Genomic DNA, 18,921 nt, shown 5'->3' with positions numbered 1-18,921 from the left:
TTGTCTTCTTTGTGTAGGAATTTTTAGATGTTGATATTGTTAGGGTTGGGGGTTGGGCCGGGTCGAGCTGGCGTGGGTTTTTTGACACTCCCAGGCGGCGGATGGCTCTGATTCGCCCATAACGACCTCCGGACGAGATCGAGAGGATGGTGCAGAGCTGGGGCTTCCGCCATCAAACGACGTTCACGGATCGAGCTGAGCCCAACGGCCCCGGTCCGAACATCCCAACTGGGCCTCCATGGACGGGCCCGGGCCGGGGCCCATCCGGTTCGATATTTTGGAGCCGAGCCGGAGCCGCCCGAGGAGGAAGAGGTCAAAACCGGAAATCGCTGACGGACGCCTCGCTCCGGTCTTCGCCAAAATCAATGATTCGGTTTCAGTTCCGGCGCATAGAGAGAGAAAGAAGAGAGAGAAGGAAGAGGAGAGAGAGAGAGAGAGAGAGAGAGGGAAGCCATTGTCGTCGTCGCTGCTGCTGCTGATTTCGCCATAGATCCGTAGACGCCGCAGGCGGTGCCGATTGCTCGCAGCATTCGCTTTCCCCTTCGCCGTCGCCGTCGCCGTCGCCGTTGCCGTCGTCGAATTCGAGCTCAGGAGCGCCTCAAAGGCGAGGCCTTTTTCCCGCTTCGGCAGCTCGCAGGGATCGCCGTCGCCGCCGCGCCACCGCCGCCGCTTCGTTCGGGTTCCGAGGTACTCGTTCTCTCGCCCCGCGCCTTGAATTCGCGCTGCTCCGGATTCGGAATTTGGTGAGGGATAAGGAAATAGGGAGTGGGGTTCGGCGGGCTTTGTTGTGGCTCTGGGGTGTTGCGGAGGATGGGATCGTGAATTCGGTCGTGTTTGCGTGCGTCGGAAGTGTGGGGGGATTAGTGATTTAGGGGATTAGTGTGATATGAAGGGGCGGTCGCAGCGGTTGCAGAGCACGGACCCGCCCGACGACTGGGTGGACGGCTCCTGGACCGTCGATTGCATTTGCGGCGTGAATTTCGACGATGGGGAGGAGATGGTCAACTGCGATGAGTGCGGGGTGTGGGTGCACACGCGCTGCTCGCGTTACGTGAAAGGGGAGGAGTCGTTCACCTGTGACAAGTGTAAGAGTAAGAACAATAGGAATGACAGCGAGGAGACTGAGGTTGCTCAGTTGTTAGTCGAGCTGCCGACTAAGACTATGAGGATGGAGGCTTCATATGCAGGAAATGAGCCTGCGAGGCGGCCGTTTAGGCTTTGGACGGAGATGCCATTGGAGAAGAAGGTACATGTGCAAGGGATTCCTGGTGGAGATCCGGGGCTATTTAGTGGGCTGTCATCAGTTTTTACACCGCAGCTGTGGAAGTGCACAGGATACGTGCCGAAGAAGTTTAATTTTCAGTATCGGGAGTTCCCTTGTTGGGATGACAACAAGGAAGCTGATGGTAATGCCGAAGATGACAATGAGAATGCTGTTGATAAGGGTGCTGGGGTTTTGTTCTCATTGTCAAAGGAGAATTTCGTGGCCACTCCTGTGAAAGATTTAGCTGGCATGAAAAGCAGAGATCAGGAATGCAGGTATGATAGGAAGACGCAGTTGAGAGAGACTAAGAAATGGGGGGCAGGTGATAATGCCATGAAAAAAGAAAGAACCTTAATTCGGCCTGTTGTGATACACACTGGGAAGCGAAAGAAAGAAGAATCGGGCATATTAAAAGACATAAGTGGAAAGAAGAAGGTTAGGACTGCTGAAAAAGATGTAGATCACAAGAGAAGAACCCTGCATACTTCTAAAGCAGGTAACTTTTTTTCACTTTTTCATATCATCGAATTCTCTTATTTCTTTGCTTATGATGATATACTATATCCTACTAGAAGCAAGAACATTTCTGTGGGTCACTTTTAGTTCTTGCCACGGCTAACCTGCGCTTGTTGACTTGATTTTCGTTCATTTTTATTACTAGTGTTAACGCCTGCCAGTGATGCAAAACAATTGGCATTTTGTGAAGATAGAGGTCCGAAGTCTTTCAAGACTGACATTCGGAGTGTCAAGAACAGGGACTTGAGAGATGGTGTGCCTTTTGAACCTGAATCAGATGGTCATGTTGCAGTCTGCAAGATTCTTGAAAATGCTAAGGCTAACTCGGCAACTTTGAAGCAACCTCTGCAAGGTCCCTCTGCTGAATTCTCCTGTCCTGCTGATGCTGTGTCGACTAAAGATGAGGCTGGGAACCACTTGCTTTCAGGGGTCAATAGTTCCTTAAAGTTTGTTCCCTCCAGTGACCAGCGTAACGAAGCTGACAGCTCTACCAAGTTGAAAGTGGTATGCACCCGCTCGTACACCATTGAAATTTAAAAACATGCCTCATCATAATGTCTTTATTCAGTAACATCTCAGACTAAGTTAACCTGGATTTTGGCTCTAGTTCACTATTAATCCCTGATGTTTCACCTCTTAATTTTGATTTACTGCTGGTAGGGCAATCGATAGTCAGTTTTGGCAATGATTCTTGGTACTTCTAAGCTAAAAATAGTTGCTAGTAATCCATTTGCTTGCGTCTGGCATTGGTATCTTTTTAATTTACCTTGATAAATCAGGGTCCAGTTAGAGATTGCATTAGAAATTTGTGATACAGAATCAATGTAGAATTGAGCTATTATTGAGTGAGATTGGAATGTGGTGAGTTAAGACAATAGGATTTGAACTGCAGGTTGTAGGAATTTTTCAAAGGTTTAGCTGTTTAGGATGCATGTGATAGGTGATCTGTGAAAGGGAAGATGTCGAATTTCCTATAGAACCATGGATCAATGTTTATTGCCGGGGTCATAAGGAAATCCAATTCGGCATGAAGGCCTATCTGCTGAAGAAAGTAATTATGTAATCCATTTTTGACATCTTTTAAATAGTTGATTTCATATTTGGTGATTGATAATAATAGAGCTTACACTTGGACTCAAATGAAGTCTTGCATCATGGGACTGACAAGCTATATATTGCCATGTTGGTGGTGAAGATAATGATAGTAGTCGAATAGGAACACGATCTGTTTGTGACTGCTCGCTCATGTTGTAAGCTCCAAGTAGATGAACAAATGAAGAAATTTGCCTAAGGAAGAACAGTTGGCAGATATTGGAATTGTGATTGCAGTTGCAACTTTAGAAAAATTATATGAGATTGGCATTTGAAGACGCTACCATTGCAAGAGCTTTTTAGTGAAAGCCTTCCCTAGAAAATTTAAGCAATCAATTAAGAGGGTTACGTTTTCGTGCAGTTTTAAATTGACTGCATCACCTTTGTGCTCATGGTGATTTCCTTTTATACCCCTAACAATGTGAAATTGTTAAGGGCTTCTGGAGTCTAGGAATATGGGTGCATACATAGACATACTCTTCTTGACTCAATTATTTGGTCTCATTTTTCCTTACGCCGATAATAGGAAGAGAGTGGGATACTAAATAATCCAGATGCTAGCTCCACTGGAAAGGTTTCGGTGCATCCAGGGGAAGATGTAGCTCAAGCGGCTCCAGAAACAAAAGATAAACAAAGTCCATCAGATGTCAACAGCAACAGATCCATGGGTTTTTCTTGCGATGTAAAAAAAGAAGTAGATGACGATACTTGTAAGGGGTTGTTGCAAATTCAGTCTTCTCCTCTTGCTGATAAGAACTCTGTGTCATTACCATCTGATGATGCTAGATACCCTGGAGTATCTAATACCCAGACATCTGAAAATTTCAAAGCAAATGACGTGGAGGTTAACAGTTCGCAATGCACTGACAAAAAGTCATTAGGCACTGCCCAAGATGCAGAAGCATTCTGTGGGAGTCGTGTCCACACTGGTCAGGAGCTATCTGGTGATCTATTTGAGCTCAAACAGGAAGCAGTAGCATCAGAGGATTCTATTGAAAGACAGAAAAGTTCTGGGGAATTTAAACCTGCTTTGGTTTCTCCTGAAGAGCCATCAAAATCTAGTGGAACTGAATTTCCTATTGCGCCATCTGCGCAGAAAGTAGTGGTCTCTGTTGGTGAAGCATCTTACACACCGCCTTCTCTGCCTGTCCAGAAATCATCCAGCTCAGACAAGTCAAAACCTTTGGATGCTCAGAATCTTAATCCAATTGTGAAGCAACGAACAACAGGGGAGTCTGATCCTACTGCCAAGAAAGAGCAGGTTTCAGCTGATGTTTTAACTGAGAAGAGTGGGCAAGGCCTGGTGCGGAAGACACCAAAACTCTGTTCGACATCATCCTCAGGTGCTTCTTTGAAAGCATCACATTCAAGCAAGGTTTTCCAAGCTTCTGGCTCCAAGCGGACTGCCTCAGATTCGAAAGATCCTACCTTCCCCTCTTCAAAATCATCTTCTTCCCATAATGTAGCAGTTTCTTCAGGGTCTGGTGAATCTCTGGGCAATTTGCAAAATCACTCTGCTGCCCATTCACAGAATAAGGCTACAGGATCAGGATTACTGCAGAAAAGTGGAAAGTCCAGCCATACAAATTTTCCTCCATCTTCTAAGGTGAATCATAGCACACAAGGGCAAGCACCTCTGATTCCTAATTCTTCTACATTGAGCGATGAAGAGGTATGTGTGCTGTTCCTTGATATATATATATATATATATATATATATATATTTTTTTTTTTTCTCTTTTTTTAACTCAAGTTGATCTTGGGAAGTGATTAACTCAATCTCACAAACTTCTTTTGCAGCTCGCCTTACTTTTGCATCAAGAACTCAATAGTTCTCCCAGGGTACCTAGAGTACCACGGGTACGCCATGCTGGCAGTTTCCCTCAACTAGCTTCTCAAGCTGCTACTGGTATGATGAAGCGAACATCTAGTTCTGGCACAAAAGATCACAATTTGGTATGGTTTGATGATTCTGCTTCGAAGTTCTGCTTCATTGATTTTCTTTATTTAAATCCCAATTACTTGAGTATCTGATATTAAGGTCTTTAGTGAGCTTCACCTACACTTCAATATCTCGTATAGGTTCCTCGAAGAAAAGGCAAGGATGGATCCAAAGATGTATTGCGCAGTTCTTCTGAGCATGATGATGAAGTTAAAAGGACCGACAGAGTGGCATCTCCGGATCAAGGGAGACGAGAGACAGTGCACAAGGGAGATGTCTCCAAGAGGGAAGTGAATGGATCTGTGCGTCCCCATAAGAAGAACCTTCCTGTTTTGACCACGAGTACAAGCAGTGGTCCTTCTTCTTCCAATGAGGCCAATGATAATAAGGTTTCATCCATACATAATACTCCAATAAATAACTCAGATGATGATACAGGCATGGTAGGGGGTCCTCATCGTACTTTACCGGGTACGAACTCCTTAGAAATATTCTCTGGTGTTATTGTTGCAGGAGTTGATCATATCAAGTTTAATCTATTTATTTCTTTGTACTTGTACTAACTTTTCCTTGATCCCTGCATATTTTGCAGCATTAATAAATGAGATCATGAGCAAACGCAGGCGAATGACCTATGAGGAGCTTTGTAATGCAGTATTGCCGGTACTTTTATCTTATGAAAAATTGTTGTTTGTTGATGACTGCTGTCTTTTAATTATTCTCGGTGTCCTTGTCATCCTCCTCTTTCAGCACTGGCATACCTTAAGGAAGCATAATGGAGAGCGTTATGCGTATTCGAGTCATTCACAGGCTGTTCTTGATTGCTTAAGAAACCGGCAAGAGTGGGCTCAGTTGATTGACCGGGGTCCAAAGGTATGGAAAAAGAAAAATTCTTACTTACATCCTGCTGTTGTCCTGTTTGTTGCTTGAAAAGATTTTTGTTCTGTCAGTCAAATTAAAGCATATGGTAATATTAATCTTTTGGTACCACTCCGATGATACCATGAAGTATTTTCTTTTAATAATCTTTAAAAGCTTTTGTCTCCCAATTTGTTTTCTTAGCTGTTCAAAAAGGATTATCCAGTGTCATTTAACCTCATCAAACCACTGTGGGGTTGACTGGAGAGAATCATTGTCGAGATGCCGATTTCAACTTGGGCTCGAGATGCCAAATGTCTACAACATATTGCTGCTTATTCTATTAGTTTTTTAAATTTAAGGCCTCATTGATGTGTTGCAGACCAGCTTAAGCAGGAAAAGGAGGAAACTTGATGCTGAAGAATCAGAGGATAATGAAGATGGAGCCCATGACTCTAAGAAGGAAGTAGAAAGCAGAAGTCTCGAGTCTCAACGGGAAGAGTTCCCTAAAGGCAAGCGAAATGCAAGAAAACGCAGACGTCTAGCTCTCCAAGGGAGAGGAGTGAAGGATTTAAGAAACCGACGTAAGGCGGGAGTGGTAATCGAGGATGACGATGATGATGAGGAGACACTATCTAATTCAAGTGAGAATAGCATTTTCAGCGAGGATGAGATTCAGGGAGGTGGAAGAGGACTTGTTGAAAGTGATGCCTCTAGTAGCTCGGACGAGATTCAAAACATGTAAATTATGATTGTTCTCTGTGGGTGTTTAGGACCTGAGCCTCCCTCTGGTTTTGTATGTGCAGCTACCTTCAGTTTTCTCCAGTTCTATCAGATTCTTGCTTTACTATGTGGACAGTAGAATGCAAAGTAGACAACATTAGTTGCATGATGTCTCTCGAGTTAGATGTAACCTCTGTGTATCTTACAGGAGATTCGACTTTCACCGTCGGGTAGATGCTAGCCTGAGTTCTCGATTGAAAATTTGTATCACCATTGTACATATAGTCAGTTTTCTTTTCCTGTTTTAGTAAAACATTTCTTCTATTTCTTCTGATGGGTGTATTTTTTTTTTTTTTTTTTTTTTGGTTGGGGGGGTGGTATTTAATGTCAGCTGAGAAATCACTTTTTCGGCCTTGTTTTAGAGGCGACTTTAAGAATGACTTGCTGAGCGAGGATACTTGTTAGGATGGTTTTCTGGAGACTTCATCTTCGACTTGATGTTATTCTGCACGGTGTACTGACTGCAGTAATTCCTGTGGTGGTGGCTTATGGTGTATGTTATTTGGCTCTTGTTCCTATGGGGAATGTGTTGTTCACTTGTTTTCGTAAATCTTTAAACCATGTCCCTGCGGTTTACCATGACCCTCGATACGCCTTTCTATTTGATAATTATCTGTCTTACTTGACGGAAATTGTCGTCGGTCGTCCCATTTGTAACCGTCGACTGACGAACGCCTTGATAAGAAAAAGGTACATGGTTTATGAGAAGAGGAGCTTTTGGGGGAGTTAAAAGAGTATTATGAAACGAGTTTTTAATGGTAGGTGTCGTGTATTCGTTTCGATGATCGACTCAACATGCTCAAGCAACGTTAAGCGAGACACGTAAAATTGTTCCAGAACACTGGAGGTGGAGCATATTCGTTAGGATACAAAACGTCCCGTCTCTTCATACCTTAGTATAACCATGATACTCTATTGATTCTTTCGTAGTCAAACGTTGCACGCAAAATTACTCTTTATTGGATACTTTGGAAGAGGTCAAAAGCAAAGGAGAAACTTGGAGAGAAATGCAGGATAAGTTAAAGGGAAACCCACATGGACATGGACTTCAGAACGCATGTTGTTCACGCTAGATTTCTACGAAATGGAGGATAAGGAAGAGCTACGGTCCTCAATTTGTGCTCCAAACTATGTGAAGTTTTCTTGAAATCGAAACAAACACTTTTGTGGGTAAAGTGAGATTATTTGAAAGCTCTAAACCTTACCAGATTAAATATTTGACTCGATAATAATAATAAATATATATAAATGATACACTAATGGCCAAACTTCCCACATAATTATAGATAGAAACCTTCTTATACATATAATATATTTAAAACTTTCAAACTTTAGTGTTCTGTATTTTTGTTATTAACTTTATTTAAGCCTGTGTTTTATTTTTCTAGAAATTTTATTTTTATTTTTGGAGAGCTTGAAAATACAAAAGCTTACAAGAAGAAAATTTTAATTAAGAAAGCACGAAATGCAAAAATTTGAAAATCTTTTCTATATAAATAATGAGGAACAAGAATTAAATTAACATAAATTATGAGTATCCATGGATAAATTTTAATATCATTTCTAGATATTCTGAAAATACTTAAAATAGCGGGAATATAAATACAGTGCCATTTTAAACGGGGTTCTAATTTTACTATTATAGAGATTAGAAGATGAAATGTAATTAAACAGGACCATCGCAATCTTAATGAAGACAAAAAAAATGTAATAAAAAGTTAGTATATTTTTTTGTTGATTTAGGATGTGTAATTAAATGGGGAAATGTATTGAAGGACTAGATTGCATATCTATTTTGCAATAGTCTAAAGACTTGCGATGACTTGCTTTCTTGTTCAATCAAATAAGGATCGTATTGAATATTTAAGAATAGATTAATGATCATATTTAACAAATTATAAGTCCGGTAATAAAATTATGTATCGAGATAGAGTTCGGGAACTATTAATATTATTTTTTCACAAGAAAATTACAACAATTTCTGCCGGGTAATTTCTCATATTTCTCTTTTCTCCTTTTTCTATTTTTTTTTGGAGGGTTTCCTTTAGGTTCGAGAATCGTCTGTTGGACCCGGAGTCGGACGAGTGCACGGGCCAGAAATATCAGTAGTTGGTAGGTATAGCCTTTTGCTTTCGATCAATATTATTTTATTAATTAAATAATCTCCCCTTGAATTTCTTAAGAATTCTCGGGTTTTGTGGCGAATGGGGAAAGAGGAAAACCGTGCTCTTCTTCTTTTTCCGTCTGACTTTTCTTTTGTATTTAAATGAATGCATTAAAATCCTTAAAACTCTCCTAGTCCTAAAACTTTTAAAACATTTGATTAAATCTTAAAATTTATTATAAAAACATAATGAAATTTTAAGATTTTTAAGAAATATAATCAAATGCTAAAACTTATCAAATTGATCCAATTAAGTCAGTTAATACTTCTATACAAATTTATAATTTAAGTACACTTTCGTGATAAATTTTAGAAATACTAGTCCATTTACTAATTTCTTTTCCTCCGGCTTGTGGTGGAAGGAGTACTTGCGATGCGGCCACGTATTTATCATCATCATCATTACTTTTTTTTTTTTTGGTTGACTGGAAGAGGAGGCGGCTTATAAAACGGGGGAAAGCCATGGCTAAGCACACGAGCGAGCTGTCCCAAGCAAAGGGAAAAAAAAGAAGGAAGAAGAAAAAGCAAGAGAGCGGAAAAAAAGGCAAAATCCCATCCGCATAAATTCAGGAGCACGAAGAAGAAAGAAGAAGAAAGAAAGAAAGAAGAAGAAGAAGACGAAGACGAAGACGATCGTGGAAAAAAGGGAAAGGTACGATTTCTCTCTCTCTCTCTCTCCTCTCTCTTCCTGGCGGATCGCCCTTCGCTTCGTCCTTCGGCCTAGGGTTCCTTCCTCTCCGCCTCCGAATTCCCGATTCGATCCGCCTTTCCTTTCCCTCGCCGCCTCCGCGATCGATCGCATTTACGGTTGCCCCGCGCCGCGCGTCCTCGATTTGCGCGCGGTCGGGGATCGTTGCTGATTCGAGCGGAAGTCGATCGATTTATGTTTTTTTTTTTTTTTTTTTTTTTTTTTTGTAGGTGGTGGTGGTAGGTGTGGATCATGACGATTCCGGATAGTGGGTTCATGATGGACAATGGGGGGAGCTGCTTGCCGGTGCCTCCGGACGAGGAGAGGCGCGTCGTCGAGGAGCTGACCAACAAATCGGAGGACAATCTGAAGGAAGGCAACCTTTACTACGTCGTCTCTAATAGGTATTGATGCCTGCTGCCATTGTCTCGTGCCGTGCTGTTTGGTTCGGGCGCCTTTCGTCTCGAATCTTTGGCCTTGTCGTGCTTCGTATCGCGGCGGCAATTATGGCGAGTGGTTTTGTTTGTCGGTCTTTGGTTGTTAATTATGGCTTTGTGCGAGTGTCAGGTGTTCTGCACAAGCAATATCAGTTATGTTGATTGTAAAGTGACGATCTTTAATGAAAGAGTAGATTGCCTGATGTGGAACTTTTTCACGGAACCGAGGCGCCTAGTTCTGTCTTTAGGCCTTTTTGTTGCATGTCTTCTTGTGGAAGTTATGTAATCCCAAGGAGAAGGCGAACATGATTTTGTGGATTATTCCCTATTTTGTCAGCAGTTAATTCACATGTTATATTTCCGTTAATGTGCTTTGTGTCATGTGGGGATGAGCGAGTTTTTCTCCTTATGACATACTGTTTCTGGTGTGCTATGCAAGCATTCGCATCATCAGGGAAAGTTGTGCAACTGAGTGTGTGAATGTTGACTTGCCTTTATATATGCACATGATCTGTGGCCGTAAACTTTTTTTCTTACGTTCCTTTTGTAGGTGGTATAGTGGTTGGCAAAGGTACGTCGGACAAAATACCGACCAGTACTTGGCAGATGAGCCATCTTTGGATTCCCAGAGATTGAAAGGGGTTTCATCAGAAATGACTGAGCGACCTGGGCCAATTGATAATTCTGACATAATTTCTGATGAGCATAGCGAGGGTGATCATTTAGAGCTTCGTAGAATGCTGGAAGAAGGGAGGGACTATGTTTTGGTTCCTCAACAAGTTTGGGAAAAGCTCTTTGGTTGGTAATGACCTTGTCATCTAAAAATTTTATGCAAGATATAAGTTCCATTTTGCTACATCATTGGACATATTTTCTACTTTGACGGTTGTTGGAGATCTTGTGACATAAGGTGGAGGATATGTAGAAATACTGATGGAGAGTGCATGCTCTTGTGGTGTTTTAATATAATTATCTTGAAGAAGCCTTTTTATAAGAATGGCAAAGTCTCTATTGGGTTGGTAGAGTTAGTTTCATGGACTTTATCCGCTGTGTCGAGCAATTCTCCCCTTGTCTGTCTCTAAATAAAGCTGGTTGGTGTTGGCTTAAAAGAAAATAATTAAAAAAAAAATGACGCTGGTCAGCATCTCATATGAACCTGAGAAGGCATGAGTATGCTGACCAGCTCACTTGATATAGCTTCAATAGGTGCCTCTATTTGGCCCTCATCTAATTGTCTAATTTATTATTTTCTCTTTGCCTAATTTATTAATAAATAAATGGATGTTTGGAATGCATAAAACAGAAATTGCAATGGCTTTGCTACCAATAATCTTCTGAACATGATCTGTCTTTTTCATAGGTCTTTCACGTTGAAACGAGTATTTGTACTGTGTATCGAAAAATAGAAAACAGAAAGAAGCGACCAATGGATATGAATAGCAAAATAGTGGGTTGCTACTATTCGGTTGATTTCCATATGTGGATATCCTAGTTAATGTAATGGCTCTGTTAGTAGCCCCTGTTCAATGATCGTCTTTGTTTTGTTTGAAAGCATCTGCAGCTCTGTCTATAGCTTTATTCGCAGTCTTTATATTCCTCACTTGCACATCCTTGCCTCAAGGCATATATTCTTAAATCTTGTTCTCTAAAATGTTTAAGGGGCATGGTTACTTTTTTAATTGGTGTTGTGGTGAATTTACATATTACATATTTTAAGGATACATTCAGCTGTTAATGCACTGCTGGCAACTTATCACGTATTTCTCTTCTATCTCATAGGTATAAAGGAGGGCCAGCTTTACCTAGGAAGATGATTTTGCAAGGTTATCATAACAAGAGTTATAGTGTGGAGGTTTATTTGCTTTGTCTGAAGTTGATCGATTCAAGAGATAACAGCCAATCAATTATAAGAATAAGCAGAAAGGTATTGTTTAACGTATTTCTTTGGTCTGAGATCTTGTTTGCTTAGGGAAGTTATTTTTCCCCATACAGCCTGACCTTTCTTAAGAATGAAAATTAGTTTAGACGTGCAGGGTCTAATTGGTTTTCTGTGTTTCAGGCTTCTACACATGACCTATATGAGAAGGTTTCCATGCTCAGAAAAGTGGATATGGCAAAGGTTTATACTCTCTCTCTCTCTCTCTCTCTCTCTCTCTCTCTGTGTTGAGTTTTATATGCTTGTATTCCAAGCACCTAGATATCTGTCTTGTTCCATCCTACTATTTCTTAATTAGGTCTCTACATGCTCTTTGATATTTACATAATTAAAGGTTGTTTCTTGATTCATGTTTTCCAATTTCTTGTTATACATGAAATGGCAGGTTCATATTTGGGACTACTTTAATGAGCATAAGGCTGCATTGTTACACCGCTCAAACAAGACACTGGAGGAAGAAAGTTTGCAGATGGACCAAGATGTGAGTGCTTGGGGCAATTTGGCTTTGTCTTGTTGATGTTGATGCTCATTTTAATCTCCTCTATTCAAGAATGGTGTTATATGGACTTATTGGCGATAACAACTATTATTTTTAGATCCATCATGGTTAATTTGTAATTAGAGCGACTTTAATGAGATTCTGAATGGTATGTTTTGATTTGGAATAGCTGTTTCGATCCAGAAGGTACTCATACTCAATGTCGCACTGTCAAGAGTCTAATACTTTGCCTTAGGATATGAAAAATTTGACTTAGCAGTAGAATTATCGCATAAGGTAATTAAAATGCAGTCAAGATAGCAAGCGAGCTTGCTTGGCAGTGCTACTTCTATGGCTGTCAATCGCGTTATCTAATGCTATTATAAGTTTATTGTGTTGAATTGCTCAGTTCTGTTTATACATGAGTTAAGCACTGGAACTTGTTGTCAGAAGTTTTACGTTACTGAAGTCATATTTCTACAAGATGTGGCTGGTATTTTTAGTTAAATGTGAAACAGTGGTTCTATATTTTCCTCTTGAACCAAATCTTCACCATTGTCCAGCTAGTTATATGTTTTTCTGATATGTTATCTACATCGTAAACATTTGATGCAACTATTAAAGAATTGTAATTTCATCTTTAGTATGACGTTTCTCCTTAATATTTGCTAGATAATCGATGTTGGTATTCATATTTGAAAGAAATCTCAAGATTTGAGTTTTGTCACTTTAGACTCTTATCTTCAAAGGTCTATGGGTTTCAGATCATCGGGTGAAATATTTGAGGATACAACCTAAAAGAGGAAATTTGCATTTTGTACCCTTTGCAGTTTCCTCATGATGAAGAAGATATGTTTCGTAATATTTGTGTGCTCTTACAGCAAAGGGAATTGCTTCTCTGTTCAGTCTGTTATAACTTTATTGGTAATTGGTAATTATGCTTCTATTTTTGCTTTTGCAGATTCGCCTGGAGATGCAAGTTGATGGAGTTTCTCAATCTCGAAATGGGATGGATTCAACCCGAAATGATTTGGCTTTGGTAGCACTTGAGCCTTCCAGGTCATCTATGACTATCGCAGGGGGGCCAACCATGTCGAATGGTCATTCATCAGGGTATAATTTTTATCAGAGGAGTGGATTGAGTTCATCAAGCTCTCATACAGAGGATGGGTATGATGCAATGATTTCTGCCAATAAAGGAGAAAGGGGAGGTTTAGCAGGTTTGCAGAATCTGGGAAACACATGCTTCATGAACAGTGCCATCCAATGTTTAGTCCATACTACCCCTATTGTTGAGTATTTCCTGCAAGACTATACAGAGGACATCAACATGGAAAATCCACTGGGAATGCGCGTGGGTCTCTGTCCTTATTTTATCTGCAATTGTCTTGGAATATACTATTATACCGAAACTCTGACGTAGGTTAGCTTTGCAGGGTGAGCTTGCCCTTGCGTTTGGCGACTTGTTACGAAAATTGTGGTCATCAGGGAGAACAACAATTGCCCCACGTGCTTTCAAGGGAAAACTTGCTAGATTTGCTCCTCAATTTAGTGGTTATAACCAGCATGATTCTCAAGTAAGTAATGTATAATGTACTTCTGATTACCCCCCTCTCTCTCTCTCATTCTCATATGCCTTTTGTTTTTATTAGATTTTTATTATAACCTTGCTCTATAGGAACTTCTTGCATTCTTATTGGATGGGCTACACGAGGACTTGAATCGTGTGAAGAAAAAGCCTTATATTGAGGCAAAGGATTCGGATGGCCGCCCAGACCAGGAAGTTGCGGATGAATCATGGAAGTATCATAAAGCCAGGAACGATTCAATAATTGTTGATGTTTGCCAGGTAAAGAGTGTTTTGCAGGTGCTATTGTATTCTCTCTCTGATGAATGTCTAATATAGTAATTTAGAGCTGGTATTGGTTATTTTGTGGTCCTGTAGGTCTATGATAGGTGGCATTCAAATGGTTAAGTTCCATGTCTTCAGGCATGTTGATCACATTCCTGATGGCGTTACTTATTAGTAGTGGCTTTCGTGATTGCCCATGCTAACACAAAATAGGAGAAATTATTGTGTTTTCAAACTACAGAAATTGTCGGGTAATTTAAGTAACAGTCGAGGGCATTTCCATGATTTTTGAACAGTCGTGTGTATTTGACTTTGTTTTTTGCCCCTCTACCAGGATCGGTAGTTGCTAGATCTGTGCCCAAGAATGGTACATTTTTTCTAGAACTTGCATCCGCTGATATCTGAAGGAACTTATATTCATCACGGTCTCTGCTTTCATGAATCAAAATGCGCCTGATGTTCAGTTAATTTATCTTTATTGTTGACCTCTTCAAAGCTAGATTGAAATTTCATCTCTGCTGTACCCTTTGTTGCTTGCTTCCTTAGTACATTGATCTAATACCCTTGTATTTGTGGATTTCTTACTAATTTGTGGAATGACCTTGAAATTTCTTTTGGAGTGTAGCTTGGTCATTTCACTTTTATTGCTGCTCACTGTGTATTGTGTGGTGAAATTGTCAGGGTCAATATAAATCAACGTTGGTGTGCCCTGCATGTAGCAAGATTTCAATAACGTTTGATCCCTTCATGTACCTAACACTGCCACTACCTTCAAGTGTTACCCGGACAATGATAGTGACTGTGTTTTATGGTGATGGAAGTGGTCTGCCGATGCCATTCACAGTTACCGTTCTTAAACATGGTTGTTGTAAGGATCTTACCCAGGCATTGGGAGCTGCATGCTGCCTGAGGGCTGATGAATGTCTTCTGCTTGCTGAGGTAAACTGATCCTCTTTCGGTGCAGCCTCATTCATTAATGAGTTAGTGTTTAATTATGGATGTGTGGTGGGTGAATCTATGTATCCATGGATGTATGCATGTGTTTCTAACTTTTGTTCTGGGCATATTTTTTCAGATTTGTTCATTGGTTAATGCGTTTCATTTTCAATTTCAGGTTTATGAACACAGGATTTACCGATATTTGGAGAACTCATTGGATTTATCGTCAATTAAGGATGATGATTACATTGTAGCGTACAGGCTTCCTAAAGTAGGGGCAGGGAGAACAAAAGTAGAAATTACTCATCGCTGGCTAGAAAGGTGAGGCTTTCTCATTCCTACGCTAAGTGCGTGGACACTATGGTGCAATTATGTCTGTATGACATTCTGGAGTGGTAACGTGCATGGTCGATGTGCTTGGTGGTCTTCAAACTTTAAATCCTTGGGCTATGTGGCCTTTAAAAATGAGAATTATTTTAATTTGATCGGTTACATCTCTTTTGGAAATACCGACACATATTTGGAAACCACTGGGACTGCTTCCTATGCCATGTGAACATTCTGTTGCATGTCTGTCTCTGCATCTCAAACAATGAAATTAATGGGGACTAGGAAAAAACTGGCATGTTTGAAGACGGCATCACGATTAAATTAGAGTGTCATGTTGGAGGAGGAAAAGAAAAAAAAGCAAAGCCATTTGAGGGGCCAAATAAATACTTATTCATTCTTTTCTGATGGGTTTTCATACCCTGTTAAGTTTTCTGTTTTCGCTTGAGGGTATTGAAATGCTCTTTAGCAGTCTGAATTGGGTCCATCCAATTCAGGTTTTAGGTGCATTAGCCAGCATGGACTTGAGCAGTATTCTGTCAACTTTTTGATTGATAATGTTTTATGGCTCTGCAGAGTTGCTTTTTGTACCTAACGATATTTAGTTTTAATGATAAAGTCTATTAAGTAGTAGTTTTAGGTGGTCTTTTTAAGGATTTTCTTTCATTCTATTCTTCAGTTTCCTTAACCAGATTTAGTGCCTCCGCATGTGGTGAAATCTCTGCCTCTTGGCATGTTGCATGTTTTCCAGTCAGTGCTATTCATATGGTATATTTAGTTTCTTTTTCTCTTTCTTATTAATTTGCTAATTCGTGGTGGATCCTTTTCATAGGGTTGCGCCAGACACCTTCAAGGGCCATGAGAGGAAGTTCTCTGGAACACCTCTGGTTATGTATTTGTCTAAGGACTCATTATGCGGAGAGGATATATTTGGAGCTGTTGGCAAAGTGTTGTCACCTTTGACAAGAGCATATTCTCCTCCTAGAAGTAGTAGTGAAAAGGAAAGTAGCTTTGTTTTGAAGGATGGAGAGGAATCTTCTAGTAGCAGCAATGGCCAGTGTGGGCGAGGGAACGATGAAATGGAAGATGTAGAAGATGAATCATCAAGTGAGCTACCATCTTTCCAGCTTTCTTTGGTTGATGATAGAGGTTTAAACCCCAAACCCATACATAGGGATACTGTAATATCTGGTCAAACTGTGAAGATTATGCTGGATTGGACTGAGAGGGAGCGTGAACTATATGATGCAAACTACCTCATGGATCTACCTGAGGTTCACAAGAGTGGGTTCACAGTAAAAAAGACCCGGCAGGAAGCTATCTCTCTCTTTTCATGCTTAGATGCATTTTTAAAGGAAGAACCACTTGGCCCTGATGACATGTGGTATGTATCTGGAACTATGTCATGTGGTTTGGACAATGTATTTACCTGTTCTGCATTGCCAACTAGTCTCCTGTGAAGGTCTAGCCTAATGTGGCATCTTGAAAATTTTCTGTGCAGGTACTGCCCTGGTTGCAAAGAACATAGACAGGCCACTAAGAAATTAGATTTATGGAAGTTGCCAGACATTCTTGTGGTTCACTTGAAGAGATTCTCGTACAGCAGATACTTGAAAAACAAACTCGACACATTTGTGAATTTTCCCATTCATAATCTTGATTTAACCAAATATGTGAAAAGCAATGATGGGCAATCATATGTTTACGAACTGTATGCAATCAGCAACCATTACGGTGGATTAGGTGGTGGGCACTATACTGCATATGCCAAGGTAAGCTATGTACTTCGGTTTTCCATGTCATGCACTTCGACCTGATAGAATCCAACAGCTCCCTTTTTCTTACAATTTCTGCCATTTGATGTGGTCCACAGTTTTTTTTTTTTCCTTTTAATAACGCTCAAGTATATCTTTTTAACTTAAAACAATGTGTCGGCTTTGGAAATGCACCAATGTCGTTTCCATTGTGTTACCCAGTTGGCTTCATTTTCGCAATCTCAAAAGGCTATATGATCTTCTTTTCATTATCACGTTGATCAATTTTATTTTTAAGTGAAACTGGATGTACTCTTACATTATCAACGAATTGCACAGCTGATCGATGAGAACAGATGGTACCACTTCGATGATAGCCATGTTTCTCCAGTTGGTGAAGCTGATGTAAAGACTTCAGCTGCTTATTTGTTGTTCTACCAGAGAGTAAAGACAGACTTGGGAGTCAGAATGGGAGAGACATCGCGCAGTCATATGAGCTCTTGAATGCTGAATTGCAGCAATTTTGTCGTTTTCCAAGGATTTGCTAGTTCCATTGACAAGCTGGTTTCCTCCCAGAAGTCTGCGCTTGGCTCGGCTGCACACACCTGGGCTGGAAAGGACCTTGAAAGAAGCAGATCTAGAATTTAAATTTTTTGGCGAGAAAAAGAAAAGGGAGGGAAGGGAGGGGGGGTTTATGGGATGAGAAAGGTGGAGCAATGGAGATGGACAGTATTGCAGATTCAGAGATGTTGCGAAACTTGGTCGATGGTAGCTAGCGGTAGCAGGGGATTTTTTGAATGTATTACCTTGCTAGTATTCATATGTACCTTGAGAAGAGGGATCTCAGCCCAGTCTTAAGAGGTTAATTTCGTTGTGCTAATGGATTATGCCTGTATTTACAGTCATTGTCCTCCTGGCCATCTTCTTTAGACTCAAATGTCCAAATTATGTGGCAAATTGTAATTGTCATCTACATCTCCCATCTCTATATGACCTTCTATTGAAGTGGTTCAACTCGGTGTCCAACTCAGATTCGTATAATGGAGCTCAATTTGAAAGTATTCACATTATATATCCCATGAAATAATTCGAGGGCAAGACTCCAAAGCTGCTGCGATTGTGAAAAGATATATATACATTTAAGAACTGGAAGCTAACGTTACTGAATTCTGCGAGTGTTAATTTGACGATAATCTTTCCAAACATGTAAACGATGCGAACGACTCTAGCGGCATAAATCTCGGCATGATGATTAGTGTTCGATCTGAACATAAATATTGTGATAAAAGTCAACGACTCAACGGGACCAAAGCAATGTGTCACGCACGTCAAAAGTGACTTTCGGAAACTGAGAACAATCGATTTGGGAGCTGGTATCCGATGTGGCTTCCTTCATCGCCATTAGTTTTTTTTATTTTTATTTTGAGGTAACTGAGATCTTCCGACCGTTTTAATTAGGTAAAATAGAGTAATGTTGAACCACCGAAAGCGTCTCCGATTCGGTCTCGCTTTCGTTGCGTGTGCATGGGACCTTTGTCCGTTCAGACTTCTTTTTCTCTCCCCTAAAAACATCCCCCGATCGCTTTCACTTCATTGAGAAACGTGCGTTGATGAGATAAACTACACTCGAACGTTGGCAAGATTTTTAAATTTTTGGCAGTGAGAAGCTGGCTTCCTTTTGTCGCTTGTGCCCCCCTAAAATTCGGTTCGTAGACATGACGAACGCAGCCCCAATTGCTTTTTGAAGATCAATCACAATCATCACGAAAGATCTGTGCACTCCCTAATGATTTCCTATTATATAATACGAGGATGTATTCTGATTGCCATACCACCAATAATTATTGTGGTTTGTCGATTGGTCAAAATGCCCAAATCAATTATATCTGAAG

The 18,921-nt window shown here is 40.5% G+C and overlaps 2 protein-coding genes across 3 annotated transcripts; both read left to right on the top strand.

The window, feature by feature from the left end:
• Positions 1-361: 361 nt before the first annotated feature.
• On the top strand, positions 362-6,728 carry LOC104441603 (hypothetical protein). 2 transcript variants are annotated; one of them, XM_010054756.3, is made up of 8 exons: positions 362-1,760; positions 1,971-2,284; positions 3,399-4,544; positions 4,672-4,827; positions 4,954-5,284; positions 5,406-5,476; positions 5,564-5,686; positions 6,054-6,728. In XM_010054756.3, the coding sequence occupies exons 1-8, from the start codon at positions 887-889 to the stop codon at positions 6,414-6,416; spliced, it is 3,378 nt and encodes a 1,125-aa protein (XP_010053058.2). In that variant the 5' UTR covers positions 362-886; the 3' UTR covers positions 6,417-6,728. The 2 variants fall into 2 exon arrangements, with proteins under 2 accessions (XP_010053058.2, XP_018727760.2); XM_018872215.2 differs by having other exon boundaries at positions 363-1,760; positions 1,926-2,284.
• A 2,374-nt stretch (positions 6,729-9,102) lies between these two features.
• On the top strand, positions 9,103-18,055 carry LOC104441602 (ubiquitin carboxyl-terminal hydrolase 9). The gene is made up of 14 exons (XM_010054754.3): positions 9,103-9,270; positions 9,537-9,710; positions 10,294-10,545; positions 11,523-11,667; positions 11,803-11,862; positions 12,065-12,160; positions 13,119-13,511; positions 13,594-13,734; positions 13,836-14,006; positions 14,691-14,948; positions 15,124-15,269; positions 16,108-16,659; positions 16,777-17,047; positions 17,369-18,055. Exons 2-14 carry the CDS (start codon positions 9,559-9,561, stop codon positions 17,531-17,533), a joined length of 2,802 nt encoding a protein of 933 aa, XP_010053056.2. The 5' UTR covers positions 9,103-9,270; positions 9,537-9,558; the 3' UTR covers positions 17,534-18,055.
• The last annotated feature ends 866 nt before the right edge of the window (positions 18,056-18,921 follow it).

The sequence above is a fragment of the Eucalyptus grandis genome, chromosome 4, assembly GCF_016545825.1.
Source record: "Eucalyptus grandis isolate ANBG69807.140 chromosome 4, ASM1654582v1, whole genome shotgun sequence".
Lineage (NCBI taxonomy): Eukaryota > Viridiplantae > Streptophyta > Magnoliopsida > Myrtales > Myrtaceae > Eucalyptus > Eucalyptus grandis.
Note: the sequence above shows the minus strand (reverse complement) of the source record. Positions and strands in the feature narration are given on the sequence as shown.